Source organism: Salmo trutta, chromosome 31 (genome assembly GCF_901001165.1).
Source record: "Salmo trutta chromosome 31, fSalTru1.1, whole genome shotgun sequence".
NCBI lineage: Eukaryota > Metazoa > Chordata > Actinopteri > Salmoniformes > Salmonidae > Salmo > Salmo trutta.
In genome coordinates, this window is record NC_042987.1 from 18,443,920 (window position 1) to 18,459,831 (window position 15,912).

The window sequence follows — 15,912 nt, forward strand, 5'->3', positions numbered from 1 at the left end:
AGCTAGCGACTGGAACGAGCTGCAACAAACACTCAAACTGAACAATTTTATCTCAATCTCTTCATTCAAAGACTTTATCATGGACACTTACTGACAGTTGTGGCTGCTTTGCGTGATGTATTGTTGCCTCTACCTTCTTGCCCTTTGTGCTGTTGTCTGTGCCCAATAATGTTTGTACCATTATGCTGCCATGTTGTGTTGCTACCATGCTGTGTTGTCATGTGTTGCTGCCTTGCTATGTTGTTGTTAGGTAATCCAAGTTTATCATTTTAAAAAGGCTAATTGATCATTAGAAAACCCTTTTGCAATTATGTTAGCACAGCTGAAAACTGGCTGAGAGATGCTGGACTGAGTGCTTGTAGGCCTGTTGAAAGGCAGGTCCTCACCAGACATCACCGGCAACAACGACGCCTATGGGCACAAACCCACCGTCGCTGGACCAGACAGGACTGGCAAAAAGTGCTCTTCACTGACGAGTCACGGTTTTGTCTCACCTGGGGTGATGGTCGGATTCGCGTTTATCGTTGAAGGAATGAGCATTACACCGAGACCTGTACTCTGGAGAGGGATCGATTTGGAGGTGGAGGGTCCGTCATGGTCTGGGGCGGTGTGTCACAGCATCATCGGACTGAGCTTGTTGTCATTGCAGGCAATCTCAACGCTGTGCGCTACAGGGAAGACATCCTCCTCCCTCATGAGGTACCCCTCCTGCAGGCTCATGCTGACATGATCCTCCAGCATGACAATGCCACCAGCCATACTGCTCGTTCTGTGCGTGATTTCCTGCAAGACAGGAATGTCAGTGTTCTGCCATGGCCAGCGAAGAGCCCGGATCTCAATCCCAATGAGCACGTCTGGGACCTGTTGGATTGGAGGGTGAGGGCTAGGGCCATTCCCCCATAAATGTCCGGGAACTTGCAGGTGCCTTGGTGGAAGAGTGGGGTAACATCTCACAGCAAGAACTGGCAAATCTGGTGCAGTCCATGAGGAGGAGATGCACTGCAGTACTTAATGCAGCTGGTGGCCACACCAGATAGTGACTGTTACTTTTGAGTTTAAACACCCCTTTGTTCCGGGACACATTATTCCATTTCTGTTAGTCACATGTCTGTGGAACTTGTTCAGTTTATGTCTCAGTTGTTGAATCTTGTTATGTTCATACAAATAGTTACACATGTTAATAAGTTTGCTGAAAATAAACGCAGTTGATAGTGAGGACGTTTCTTTTTTTGCTGAGATTGTATATCTCACACATACACACAAATAAAATACTAGTGAATTTACATAGCGGACACTAGCTAAATGTTAACAAGCGCAAGCTAACATTAATTGCAAGGACAGGCAAACCCTCAACCTTCAAATCGGAGCAGCGCTACAATTAACAGTTGAGAAATAAAAATAGCTATTTTTTAAATCGTGGCTACGAGCATGTATATGCTACCAACGGGACATTAAAAACTGTAATATCTCATGTTTCACCGAGTCGCGGCTGAACGACAACATGATGAATATACAGCTGGCGGGTTTTCAGCTTTTTCGGCAGGATAGAACAGCAGCCTCTAGTAAAACAAGGGGCGGTGGCCTAGGTATATTTATAAACAACAGCTGGTGCACAAAATCTAAGGAAGTCTTGAGGTTCTGCTCACCTGAGGTAGAGTATCTCATGATAAGCTGTAGACCGCACTATTTACCGACTTGCCAAAACTATAGTTTGTTAACAAGAAATTTGTGGTGTGGTTGAAAAACGAGTTTTAATGACTGCAACCTAAGTGTATGTAAACTACCGACTTCAACTGTAAGTAAGCATTTCACTGTAAGGTCTACACCTATTGTATTCGGCATATGTGACAAATACAATTTGATTTGATTGGAGAGGAGGCAGAGCGCACGTTAAACTTTCCTGAATAGACCTAATTGGGCCTGCTTGGTGGAAATTGACGACTTGGGAAATTGATGATCCGCAAGAGAAAGCGCATCTCAGTATCAGAAATAAAAAGACAGCCATTCTTGCCTGCCACTGACCCTTTCTAGACCTAATAAACTGTTGAGAGTAGACCCACAACTGAAAGGGCATTTGCGCAGATATTCAAATAGCATTTTCACTGCAGCCTATTGTAGAATGTTGTACTCACTTGAAAACAATAATGCAATTATTCATTGCATTGTGGTGTTGTAGGCTAGTCTAGGTAGGATGATTGTACTGTCCCTAAACAAGATCAATAGGGGAGCTTTTTGAGCAGCGTGCCTCACTGTTATTTCATGCGCAATGACACACCTGGCCTCTCCTCTGCCAATCAGCTAGACTCTACAAATATTATTTGTTCTTGTGGATTCATATTGAAAATTGGTGCAACTTTGAATGATTTTGTGTGTGGTATGATTGCTAGTTAGACGATTGCAGGTCTGGACAAACAGTAACGGTTAGCAGGCATAGGTGTGTTGTGACGGCTAACACAGCACCGATTGAAACGCTGCTCGTCCAATCAGCATCCAAACAACCAGTTTTATAAAAAGCATTATTTTGTAATGAGATTGTTTTTTGGAGCTGAGAGAAATGTTTGCCGTTTTAAAAGCTAGTATTCTGCAATTCTATGCATTTTGCCATGGCTAGTGTGATGTTATTAGTACCGATAAATTAATTTCAAATTTTCTATTCTCCCTGACTGTTAAGCTTTTATTTTGGTGATTGTTAGTTCTCAAAGATTATATTTTTAAAAAAGGACTGCGTAAAGAACTGCAACCCTGATGGGTTCTTCACACAACAGTTTCCTGTGTGTATCAAGAATGGTCCACCACCCAAAGGACATCCAGCCAACGTGACAACTGTGGGAAGCATTGGAGTCAACATGGGCCAGCATCCCTGTGGAATACTTTACACCTTGTAGAGTCCATTCCCCAACGAACTGAGGCTGTTCTGAGGGCAAAAGGGGAGGGTGCAACTCAATATTAGAAAGGTGGTCCAAATGTTTGGTATATGCAAAGGTCAGTTATCGTTTCTACATACTTCACATCTGGTTTTAGTCATTTGTTAGCACTGAAAGCATTTTTTTTTTTTTTTTTTTTACACTGTTTGGACTTGGGCAACCCGAAAAGAACGTTTCGGCAGCCCGCCCAAGGATTACAACGGCAGGAAAAAAACCATGACTGATTCTTAAAAGGGAGGCACTGAGGCCGCTGGGCAAGGAAAGGCGAAGTAGGAGGAGTGGTGCGGTAGAGTGTGGGTGCAAGCTGCTGGTAACGTGGTGGGCAACGAGAGAGGGCAAGAATTAGGAGTATGATTCTCCCTCCCTGCTTTCAATGAGCTTGAATGTACAAACATCAACATCAGACAGAAACCTGGTAAACATTTAATATTATAAACTGAGTGGTTCGAGCCCTGAATGCTGATTGGCTGACAGCCGTGGTATATCAGACCGTATACCACAGGTATGACAAAACATTTATTTTTACATTGGTAACCAGTTTATAATAGAAACAAGACACCAAGGGTTTTTGATATATGGCCAATATACCACGGCTAAGGGCTGTGTCCAGGCACTCCGCGTTGTGCATAAGAACAGCCCTTAGCCGTGGTATATTGGCCTGGCCATATACCACATCTCGGGCCTTATTGCTTAAATATAGATTGATAGTAGCTAGCGAGATCATCCAAACAAGAACTGTGAGGTAAATCTGTTATTGAGAATGCCTAGGAATGGGATATCTTCTTTCCAACTAAATTCTCCCATCATAGATCAAACCAGGGAAGCATATGAGAACCAAAGCCAAGCCCATTACTCTCAGTCCCAAATGGTATGACACAATTATTATGGCCTAATCGAAATGTAACTGCTGAACATAAGCAAGCCACATTTTAACCCAATGGGAGAATACATCACGTAAAAACAAGCCAGTGATTTATAACACGACTAAACACAAACATGCGTTGATCAATCTGGATGATGAGAGGTGTAATATGGCCAGAGGTTGTGCTTCAGACAGACACAAGCTGGAAATGAACAGAAAGGCCATATTGCTTCAGCTACTTAGTACAATCAGAAAGAGGACATTGAACCCGTCAGTTTTATTCTTATTGTCCATCCCTGTATTTTTGTGAAGTGTATATGGGCCGAGAGACCTAGACTAGCACCCAAAACATGTATTTGGATAATATATTCACTTAATCAGGTTAAAATCATTAGGCTACCACCTCCTAAACAAGCTGGTGGTCAATGACTCTTGTCCAACTACCAGTGGAAGGCGGACGGAAGAAGTTTCGGCATTTTATGCTTTGATTTGTGATATTCTCACGATAGATCGAATTTGGCCCTACTCAGATCACACTCCATCTCCTGTTGAGTGGCTCAAGAGACTTTACTACACGTCTCACACCATCACTAGCCTACCCCACCCTTCACCTCTCACACCATCACTAGCCTACCCCACCCTTCACCTCTCACACCATCACTAGCCTACCCCACCCTTCACCTCTCACACCATCACTAGCCTACCCCACCCTTCACCTCTCACACCATCACTAGCCTACCCCACCCTTCACCTCTCACACCATCACTAGCCTACCCCACCCTTCACCTCTCACACCATCACTAGCCTACCCCACCCTTCACCTCTCACGCCATCACTAGCCTACCCCACCCTTCACCTCTCACACCATCACTAGCCTACCCCACCCTTCACCTCTCACACCATCACTAGCCTACCCCACCCTTCACCTCTCACACCATCACTAGCCTACCCCACCCTTCACACCATCACTAGCCTACCCCACCCTTCACCTCTCCCACCATCACTAGCCTACCCCACCCTTCACCTCTCACACCATCACTAGCCTACCCCACCCTTCACCTCTCACACCATCACTAGCCTACCCCACCCTTCACCTCTCACACCATCACTAGCCTACCCCACCCTTCACCTCTCACACCATCACTAGCCTACCCCACCCTTCACACCATCACTAGCCTACCCCACCCTTCACCTCTCACATCATCACTAGCCTACCCCACCCTTCACGTCTCACACCATCACTAGCCTACCCCACCCTTCACCTCTCACACCATCACTAGCCTACCCCACCCTTCACCTCTCACACCATCACTAGCCTACCCCACCCTTCACACCATCACTAGCCTACCCCACCCTTCACCTCTCACATCATCACTAGCCTACCCCACCCTTCACGTCTCACACCATCACTAGCCTACCCCACCCTTCACCTCTCACATCATCACTAGCCTACCCCACCCTTCACGTCTCACACCATCACTAGCCTACCCCACCCTTCACCTCTCACACCATCACTAGCCTACCCCACCCTTCACCTCTCACACCATCACTAGCCTACCCCACCCTTCACCTCTCACACCATCACTAGCCTACCCCACCCTTCACACCATCACTAGCCTACCCCACCCTTCACACCATCACTAGCCTAACCCACCCTTCACACCATCACTAGCCTACCCCACCCTTCACACCATCACTAGCCTAACCCACCCTTCACCTCTCACACCATCACTAGCCTACCCCACCCTTCACACCATCACTAGCCTACCCCACCCTTCACCTCTCACACCATCACTAGCCTACCCCACCCTTCACCTCTCACACCATCACTAGCCTACCCCACCCTTCACACCATCACTAGCCTACCCCACCCTTCACACCATCACTAGCCTAACCCACCCTTCACACCATCACTAGCCTACCCCACCCTTCACACCATCACTAGCCTAACCCACCCTTCACCTCTCACACCATCACTAGCCTACCCCACCCTTCACACCATCACTAGCCTACCCCACCCTTCACCTCTCACGCCATCACTAGCCTACCCCACCCTTCACACCATCACTAGCCTACCCCACCCTTCACCTCTCACACAATCACTAGCCTACCCCACCCTTCACCTCTCACACCATCACTAGCCTACCCCACCCTTCACCTCTCACACCATCACTAGCCTACCCCACCCTTCACCTCTCACACCATCACTAGCCTACCCCACCCTTCACCTCTCACACCATCACTAGCCTAACCCACCCTTCACCTCTCACGCCATCACTAGCCTAACCCACCCTTCACACCATCACTAGCCTACCCCACCCTTCACCTCTCACACCATCACTAGCCTACCCCACTCTTCACCTCTAGGCTACGTCTCCTTTGATGATGATGATGTCAACTTATCTGTAAGTGACACTAGGGCAGAGTTAAAGACACATATATAGTTGCTACAGTCAAAACTCAGACCTGCAAACAAGGTGATGTTACCTTTTCTTCTTTTTATTGAAATTAACAGTCTGCAGAGCAAAGTTAACAAACACATCAATGGAGAGTGCATAAACAGCACACACACACACACAGATCTGTCAGTGTCAGGATCCTCCAGTAGGAGTTCTGTCTTAACCCAATCTGAGGGCCATGTCGAGGTGATAAATGTCATGGATACAAATTAAACAGCACCACGTGCAGTGAGCCCACTAAGTGGGAAGAGCAAACACAGTCTAAATGAGAGCAGCCAGCATTTTGCGGGGGTAGTGGGGAGGATGCAGGGGGACGGGGTAATTTTCGATGCCACTGGAGAAAGAAAACACAAATCAGACAGTTTGCCAAGTCAACTCCTCCCGCCAAATGACTTCCCACTCCAGATAAGAAGCAACAAGATGGAAACCTAAATGTCACAGTTCAAGCCTCTGCATTGGGCAGGAAACAGTGAAGCAAAAAAACAGCCAAACTAACTGAAAGTACCAAATCAATAAATGATTAGTGAAGTAGACACTAGATAGCCCTGATCTTTATTTCTGTAATGAGGCATAGTCACGGCAACACGTATTTAAGAGTCCATAAGGCCCAAAATAAGCCCAGCTCTAACAGTGACGAGAGCTCCATAATGTTGTAACCCACGACCTCAAAGCCCAGGAGCATCCCTGTGATGACGGCACGGGGGTGTAGAGTAGACAGACACCAGGATAAATTAAAAAATGCATCGCTGTTCCCAGACATCTCCAGCTCCTCTCTCCCTCTGTCACTGTCTGATAGGAGAGAGGCCGTAAGGGGCTTCTCTGGTGCCCAACGTCTACAGCAGATATACGTCTGTTTGGGTAAAGATAGATAAGTCTGTTTGAGTAGAGTCCATCTGACGTAAATGAATGTCTGATATCAACCATATTCAGAAGATTGGTAGTACATATACACGAGCCATAAAGTCAACCCGTATTAAGTTGATGATGCATCTGATCTGACCTACCTTCACTGGCATGGAATATCACCTTCTCCACAGTTACCAGGGCTGTCTGATTATTCACCAAGGTATTCATGATAAATACACTTATTTACACTTAATATCTGACATTTAGGTCTAGTACAGACGCAACTGTATACCGTCATAACCCTGTCTGACCTTCCTAGCGTGCTGTGCCTATAGCGCAGTGTCCTTATGCTCTCATGTAGCCTTCAAAGTGTAGTCTTTTCTTTTGCCTTTTCTTGAAATGGCAAAAAACGCTAAAGGTCTGGAACATCCAACTCCCCAACTTCTCCCCATGATCCCACCACCAGGAGAGAGAAAAAAAAGAGAAGGAGGGTGAAAATAATGCTGTGGTAAGTAGTTCCAGCTCTCAGGGAGCCGACCAGAAAACCTGGGACAGACTTCCCTATTCTGGACTGGAGTGGTGGATGACTGGGTGACTCAACGCAGTATCCAATCAGTCAACAAAATAGCTAACTTCTAAGAGAAGCCCATTGTGTCCTATTTATATCAAAATTGTGCCCAGTTGATACATGCTGCAAAGACAAAACAGTATCACTAGCTCTAGACTACATTTGTTCATTCTCCTGATATGAACACTTCAAATCTTACTCTTCCTGCATAAACAACATACCGGTATTGAGTCATCTGAGATATATACCGCAAGCTTCCCCTCCCCCTCGATGAAAGGTGCTGCCTGAGATGCAAGTATCGGTAATAATGCATACTTCCCTCCACCGTCCCATGGGTCTTTAGCATTATCACTGCCAAGAGTGTCCCAGAAAACGGATGCACCGTCTCTCACACAAACCCAACTGACCATAATAACACACTGATAACCTGACCAGCCGTCCAGCGCTTGATTCTGGAACAAGGGAGACCTTGGAAAGAACCAAGTGAGGTCGTCAGCGCATGCTGGGAAATACAACCCAACCATATAGCAGGCATAGGCTATGTATTCCTTGGATCACTTGCATGCTGTAAATAATGGGGCAAATGACATGTAGGCCTACACCCATGCTTTGCCACTCCCACCAACCAACCTATCAGCTAATGCGACCTAGACCGGGAATTGTCTTGGCTGTCCTTATAGCCATGGCATAAACATATCATTTGGATGATTGATTGATAATAGATTGCTCACACACTCCATCTCCTCGATATCCTAATATGGTGACCCCAGATGAAATTAGTCAGAGTTAGATAAATTGTAGGCATCATATTACACAGCTCGGCTCTCTGAGCTGCATTATGTGTTGCCATGGATATAACAAATGAGGCAGGTTGGTACTGCTGCATACAATAAAACCGTGGAAAGGGTTTGTGCTTGAGTTACCTGTATTTATACATTTGTTTAGCCCCCTATGCATAGAGTACCTCTCGATAACGGTCTGCTAAATTAGATCTTTGCCTGATGAACAGCTTTGGATAGTATCTGTGTAATGTTTAAACACATTTTGGGGGAAGGGGAATAGAACCCCACAGTATGAGTCATAACACCCATAAAACCTAGCGGTTAAACTGGGAAATGGTTCCAATCGTCTTTCTGCCATTCATTTTTCCCATAGGGGATTTTAGAAACACATACAATAAGGCCTGTGTTTCGTGTAGGCTTACCCTGGCATGACATTTTGATAACAGTGTAAATCTCTCTAGGACAAGGTAACTTTGATCAATATATTCGCCTGTATTTACACCCCCAAAATGAGAAGCTAATTAGCATATTATAAAGAACCACAAATACTATGATATGGGTGAGACTGCCGAATCAAGGCAAAGGTAAGAATCTTTGGATTAACTATCTAAATGTTAATTAAAATGTAGTAATGAATAAATTGGCTACATTTCTTTAAATTGACAATTCTGTGAACTGTCTTGTTTAAGTTTTAAATTGACACAATACCTGTTAGCAAAGGGTTCAGCTGGAGATGACATGCAGGAGCTTGCAGGGATTTGGAGTTTTACATGGCGTCTAATTTGATGCTAATTACCATTTTCAAATCTGAGAGTAAATAGAGCCGAATATATTGATAAAAGTGTCACCTTGTCCGAGAGACATTTACACGGTTATCAAAAAGTCACGCCAGGGTAAGCCTACACGAAACACAGCCCTTATTTGAAGTATTTCTAAAATCCCCTATGGGGAAAAAGTAATGGTAGGGGAAAAGTAATGGTGGAAAAACAATTGGAACCATTTCCGTTTGGCCGCTAGGTTTTATGGGTATTATGACACCTCCACTGTGGGGCTCTATAGCCACTTGAATAGCTTCCAGTTCTAACACCACAAACAAAACGCAGACTAAGTTCACAGAAGAATGACTTAGTGTTTGTGATGACTCAGGTAAGTCTATGTGCACTGTAAATTACCAATAGACTTGTGAAGATATGGAGGGTAAACAACATACTTCTTCCTGGTCTTGGATGTGGGTGGCGCCTGGGGTGCAATGGTGGTGGTTGTGGCAGCATCCTTGCGCGGCCTGCCCCTGGGGCGCTTGTCTGTCTGGGCAGGGCTTCCTGTGGACGTGGCCCCTGCACTGCCGGAGGGCAGCGAGGGTCCCTGGTCAGAGGGCTCCACAGTCTTATCCTCTGATGACATTCTTCTCGAAGGGAGGGAGAGAGAGGCATCAGTGCACAATCATGCCTGTTTGAATATGTGGTTTGGTTACTTGACGTACTTTGGAATCTGTGTATGAATAAGATGTGCCGCTCTCCAGGACAAGTTTTCACATTGCCCTGATGAAATGTTGAATCTATTCTACACAATTGATTATTAAAAAAAGGGGCAATCTGCAGATGCTACATCCATTTTTAGACATAAATGAATGTACCCATTGATTCTTGAAGAACAGAACTTAAATGCCTCAACTGTCGTACCCCATCAGAACCCAAAATATATGCTTATTTTACTCCAATGTTTGTAAACAAAGTACACTGAACAAAAATATAAAACGCACCATGTAGTGTTGGTCCCATGTTTCATGGGTGGAAATAAAAAAAATCCATACGCACAAAAAGCATATTTCTCAAATGTTGTGCACAAATTTGTTTACATCCCTGTTAGTGATCATTCATATTTTGCCAAGATAACCCATCCACCTGACAGGTGAAGCATATCAAGAAGCTGATTAAAAAGCACAAATCATTACACAGAAGCACGTTGTGGTGGGGACAATAAAGTCACTAAAACGTGCCGTTTTGTCACAACACAATGCCACAGATAACTCAAGTTGAGGTAGCGTGCAATTGGCATGCTGACTGCAGGAATATCCACCAGAGCTGTTGCCAGAGAATTCAATGTTAATTTCTCTACCGTAAGCCAACTCCAATGTCGTTTTAGAGAATTTGACAGTACGTCCAACTGGCCTCACAACCGCAGACCACGTGTATGGCATTGTGTGCGCGAACAGTTTGCGAATGTCAACGTTGTGAACAGAGTGTCCCATGGTGGCAGTGGGATTACAATATGGGTAGGCATAGCTACGGACAACGAGCACAGTTGCATTTTATTGATGCCAACTTGAATGCACAGAAATACCGTGACGAGATCCTGAGGCCCATTGCCGTGCCATTCATCAGTCGCCATCACCTCATGTTTCAGCATAACGCATGGCCCCATGTCGCATGGATATGTACATAATTCCTGGAAGCTGAAAATGTTCTTCCCTGGCATGCATAATCACCAGACATGTCACGCATTGAGCATGTTAGGAATGCTCTGGATGCTCGGGTTCCAGTTCCCAACAACTTCGCACAGCCATTGAAGAGGAGTGGGACTACATTCCACAATCAACATCCTGATCAACTCTATACGAAGGAGATGAGGACTGGTTCTGATCCACACCCCTACTTTTTTTTATGATGCATATCTGTATTCCCAATCATGTGAAATCCATGGACTGATTTCCTTATATTACCTATAATTAAGTAAAATCTTTAAAATTGTTGCATTTATATTTTTCTTCAGTATAAATGTAAACACTATAGTATCAAAACGGTTAAAACACATTTTTTTGTCAGTCAGTTCTGGCATCCATAGCTCTCTCTGAATTTGAAAGCATTTACATTTCTTCAGGCCCATCCCTCAGCTTATTACCAAAACAGGGGTGGCATATCTTTTCCAGATATGATACTCGAGGAAATGCCTAAAACTTACCTCTGACCTGAAGCAATGTTCAACCTATTCATTAGTGTTATCAATGTAAGAGTTCACATACCTACTCTCTCCTTTCCTGAGCTACCTACCACCACACTGTGACCTCATGTCTCTGTCTGGATGATCGTTCGTCCTTCGATGCCTCGCTTATGTTCTTGCATTCCTCTCCTATCAGCCTCCGAAGTTGCCTCTACTTACCACTGAAATAAGCCTGCTCTATTTGTTTGTTCCACAGTGGATTAATTAGTTTGTTCCACTGTGGTTCTCTGTTCAGTATCATATTGTAACAGCATGAGAGGACACACTGTAAACCAGTAGGCATATGTTTTATTATGACAAACACTGAGAACAAAAAGTCATAAGTGTATTGACTTTTCAGCTCAGCCTGACTGTCTGTTGAAGATGATGTCATCCCGATCTTTTAAAGGGCTTGTCTGACACCCTGTTCTCTCAGACAGTTGAGGGACACTGCCAATGGGAGAATCTCTTCCGGCACACTGTCTCTTCCTGGAACTAGCCTACTACACCGGATCCATGGTTGACTAGACAGGATGCAGCTAATGCCAGAAGTGCCTTATTTGACATTATCTGCATTCCTGCTAGCCATGACCAGGATCCATCCCTCCACTGCACCGTATACAGCATCGTGTCATCAGGGAGACCTTGCACTGATTTTGAGATTGAGATCAACTAGCTACCTGTGTGAGAGCTGAATCTTTTCCAAAACCAGCTTGATGTTATTCTGTGACTGAGCCTATATTTGACCTCTTGTGGCATCCAATGCAGTCTTTGTGTGGGAAGTTCAGCTAAGACTAGATGTAGTCAATGGGAGAGAAAAAAACAAATGCCACAGTATCAACAAGTTGAGCTTGGGGTTGTTCCAAATCGTGTAGGTTGCTGCAAAATATGTAGACCCTAGATGAGCCCCCTGATTGGATGGTCTTTGGTAAGCCAATTTCCTAACATCGATATTCCATTCTTCCCAAAGGTAATCACAGCAGCCCTTAATGTGGTCTTTGTCATACACAGCAAGTAGGCTGATACATTCTGTGCCCTTGCCTGCCTATAGAGCAATAGGCTTGACAGCAAGTTTGAACAAGTACACGTTACAAACATAACAAATAGGTAAAGTATGGATTCTGGAAAGACAAAGATTCGCTATAGCCCTACTCAGCCTATGACCATAAGGAGGAGGCACAAGTGGGTGGCCAAAAGCTGGGGCGTGAAGTAGATCAATGACTGGATAAAAAAAGTGGAATAAAATAAAGTGTAGTGACCAATTATAGTAAACAGACTAAATATGTACACTTTAAAGTGAATCTTAATGTTGCATATTAGTTTCTACAGAGATAACTACATTAGCATGGAAGAACATTGGTTTCATAAGGCAGTGGGCACAGTTGGGTACCCCCAGACACACTGGGCTAGCTAGCTACCTTTGTTAAACTAGCGTACAGCACAAAGCAACTGCATGCTCAAGTCAGCCAAAACAAGCTAACTAGCTAGCTAGCCATCCTAGGTTCTTTGTAGTCTTTGTTTGGCTATTGCATGGCATTGCAAATGAGTAACAATATGATGTGCCTACTAATAGACTAGTGATATCCCACTTTGTGGGATACAGAGATATAAGATGATGATCAAGGTATTTGATAAATGATAAATGGGATGCAACTGCCTATATTGCCAGCCAAAGTATCTGAATGACTAGTTAGCTAGTAGCGGTAGGTAGCTACCATTAGCTAACTTAGCTGAGCCATTGAAAATGTGAGTTAGCGTTAGACAACATCTACATAGTGTTGATATGCAAGGCTGCCTGATAATATTAACTAATTGTTAAAACTAAAACTTCAAAGTCAAATCACTTTAGAAGTCATGCATGATTCCACAGCTACCTACCCGGTAGCTAACGTTAGCTAACTAGCATGTGGATAAAAGGTTTTGGCTAGCAAATCAACTAGCTACTCTCTGCTAGAGCTAACTCGCTACATTTCCCAAATACAGAAGTTTGCCAACTATGTAGATAGCTATCTAGTTTAGTTAGCATTATGTTTGGTATGAGACGACCTCCAACATAAATATACTGAGATCAAAACGAGCGTAGCTAACTTAGCTGGTCAACTTCTAGTTTACTGTTAGCTAACAGGTTCGCTAGCTACATAACATTAGAGTATACAGAATCAACAGCGGTGATTCAAAGCACACGTTAGCCTTGCATTTATCCACAACTGAAGCGTTCACGTGTCTAAATGTATTTTCTAGCAGAAAATATGTCTAGTTTGGCTGATTCGCTGGGTCGAACGTTCGGACCAAACAAGGCGGCGAAAAAAACACTAGGCTCGAACGGCCGCTGCAAATCCGAAAATGATGTAGCAAGCTAGCGAGTACATGAAATAGCTAGCTAAAATAACTTACCTTTAAAATTATGAATAGTAGGTTATCTTCTTCATGTCCAAAATTGTAAGAGATATATAGTTATATCACTTTGTAGTGTATTTGTGAGGAATAATGATATCGCCAACTGTCACTCAGCTAGTTAACGTTAGACAAGTTAGCTAGCTCAGTCTTCTGTTCTGTACGATAAGTAGCTAACTAGCTAGGTGGCCACGCCAATGTTAGCTACGAAAGCAATACCACCGCTGTTAAAAAAAGCATGAACGCATAAACCAATAATCCGATGTTTAACATCACCCATTTGAAAAAAGGATGCAAAATGTAAATCCAGTAGAGATCAGCTTCATTGCAAACGCATGATGGATCACTTTCTTTTCTCCAAATGACAGCTGTCGCACAAATAAAATGTTCAGCTAACTGCCACACTTAATCCTTTACTATTATTATAGGGGGAAGATGTAGCCAATATCCATAATCCAAAACAGGAACAAATTCCAAGTAGTCTTCTTCAAGAAAATTTCACAAAATCTTCACAAGAAAGCCAATGCTTTGGACAAAAATAAACGATGCAATGGCTAGTTCCTCGAGCTAGCTTGCTGGCTGACGAGCGTTCGCTTTGCTTGCCAACTGGTTCTATTTTCTTCAGCCGCGACAGAAAGCAAGATGCCTTAGCTGGCGTAGCTGACTAGCCGGAAAGACTAACATGAGTGTTCAGCAAAACATAAAAACACATTTTTTTATACACTAGCTATGTCAGAAAACACGAAATGGCGAGTTCTACCTGGTCAAAAAAATTAAAGTTGTATCGTACTCTTTACGGTGGCCATGTTTAAGTGACACCAAATAATAACTCCCGACTGTAGGACTCCCAAAAATATAGGTCGAAAATATCGCTGCATAAATCGAAGAGATACACTTGGAGATGTAATAGTTTATAATAATATTTTACTATTTTCACTTGTATTATAAATCAAAACCGCAAATTAGGTTAAATGCAATATCCATAGGTTTATAAAACAATTTCTTGAAAATACTCCCTGACCCTGCGGAAGAATATGGGCATTTAATAAATACGGTAAAGTGTATCGGTTACTTCTAAAATGTGGTACTCTGATCATTATCCGATGGAACGGACTGCAGTAGGCCTTGTGATTTAAAGGGCAATTCCGCCACTTTTCAGCCTAATATTAATCATCTCATAAGTCGTTTTTGGGGGGTATTTGTACTTTACTTTAATATTTATATTTTTGCCAACTTTTACTTTTACTTCAAACCAAATTGTATTTGTCACATGCGCCAAATACAACAGTAGACCTTACAGTGAAATGCTTACTTACAAGCCATTAACCAACAATGCAGTTTTAAGAAAATACCCCCCAAAAGTAAGCGATAAGAATACCAAATGATTAAAGAGCAGCAGTAAATAACAATAGAGGGGCTAACGGTGGTACCGAGTCAATGTGTGGGGGCACTGGTGTTGAGGCAATTGAGGTAATATGCACATGAAAGTAGAGTTATTAAAGTGACTATGCATAGATAATAACAGAGAGTAGCAGTGGTGTGGAGCAATGCGAATAGTCTGGGTAGCCATTTGATTAGCTGTTCAGGAGTCTTATGGCCTGGAGGTAGGAGCTATTTAAGAGCCTCTTGGACCTAGACTTGGCACTCCGGTACCGCATGCCGTGCGGTAGCAGAGAGAACAGTTTATGACTAGGGTGGTTGGAGTCTTTGACAATTTTTTGGGACACCTCCTAGCATAGAGGTCCTGGATAGCAGGAAGCTTGGCCCCAGTGATGTACTGGGCCGTTCGCACTACCCTCTGTAGTACCTTGCGGTTGGAGGCCGAGCAGTTGCCATACCAGGCAGTGATGCAACCCATCAGGATGCGCTCGATGGTTCAGCTGTAGAACCTTTTGAGGATCTGAGAACCCATGCCAAATCTTTTGAGTCTTCTGAGGGGAATAGGTTTTGTCATGCCCTCTTCACGACTGTCTTGGTGTGCTTGTACCATGTTAGTTTGTTGGTAATGTGGATGCCAAGGAACTTGAAGCTCTCAACCTGCTCGACTACAGCACTGTCGATGAGACTGGTTGCGAGCTCGGTCCTCCTTTTCCTGTAGTCC

The 15,912-nt window shown here is 43.9% G+C and overlaps 1 protein-coding gene and 1 long non-coding RNA gene across 8 annotated transcripts in view; both read right to left on the reverse strand.

Moving 5' to 3' along the window:
- LOC115169671 (histone-lysine N-methyltransferase 2C) overlaps positions 1-14,843 on the reverse strand; it is a 128,270-nt gene extending 113,427 nt beyond the window's left edge. For 5 of the 7 annotated variants that reach the window (XM_029725543.1, XM_029725544.1, XM_029725542.1 and 2 more), the window contains exons 1-2: positions 13,812-14,843; positions 9,652-9,843 (exon numbers count right to left, since the gene is read on the reverse strand). In XM_029725543.1, coding sequence (XP_029581403.1) covers positions 9,652-9,842 — 191 coding nt within the window. In that variant the 5' untranslated portion in view covers position 9,843; positions 13,812-14,843. Of the gene's footprint in view, positions 1-9,651; positions 9,847-13,811 lie in introns of all 7 variants that reach the window. The other 2 variants (XM_029725539.1, XM_029725545.1) reach the window with 2 other exon arrangements.
- Positions 6,265-8,389, reverse strand: LOC115169672 (uncharacterized). Its single transcript, XR_003870901.1, has 2 exons — positions 7,250-8,389; positions 6,265-7,095 (listed from the first exon to the last, which is right to left on the reverse strand). It is a non-coding gene; the product is annotated as an uncharacterized LOC115169672 (long non-coding RNA).
- Positions 14,844-15,912: the final 1,069 nt, after the last annotated feature.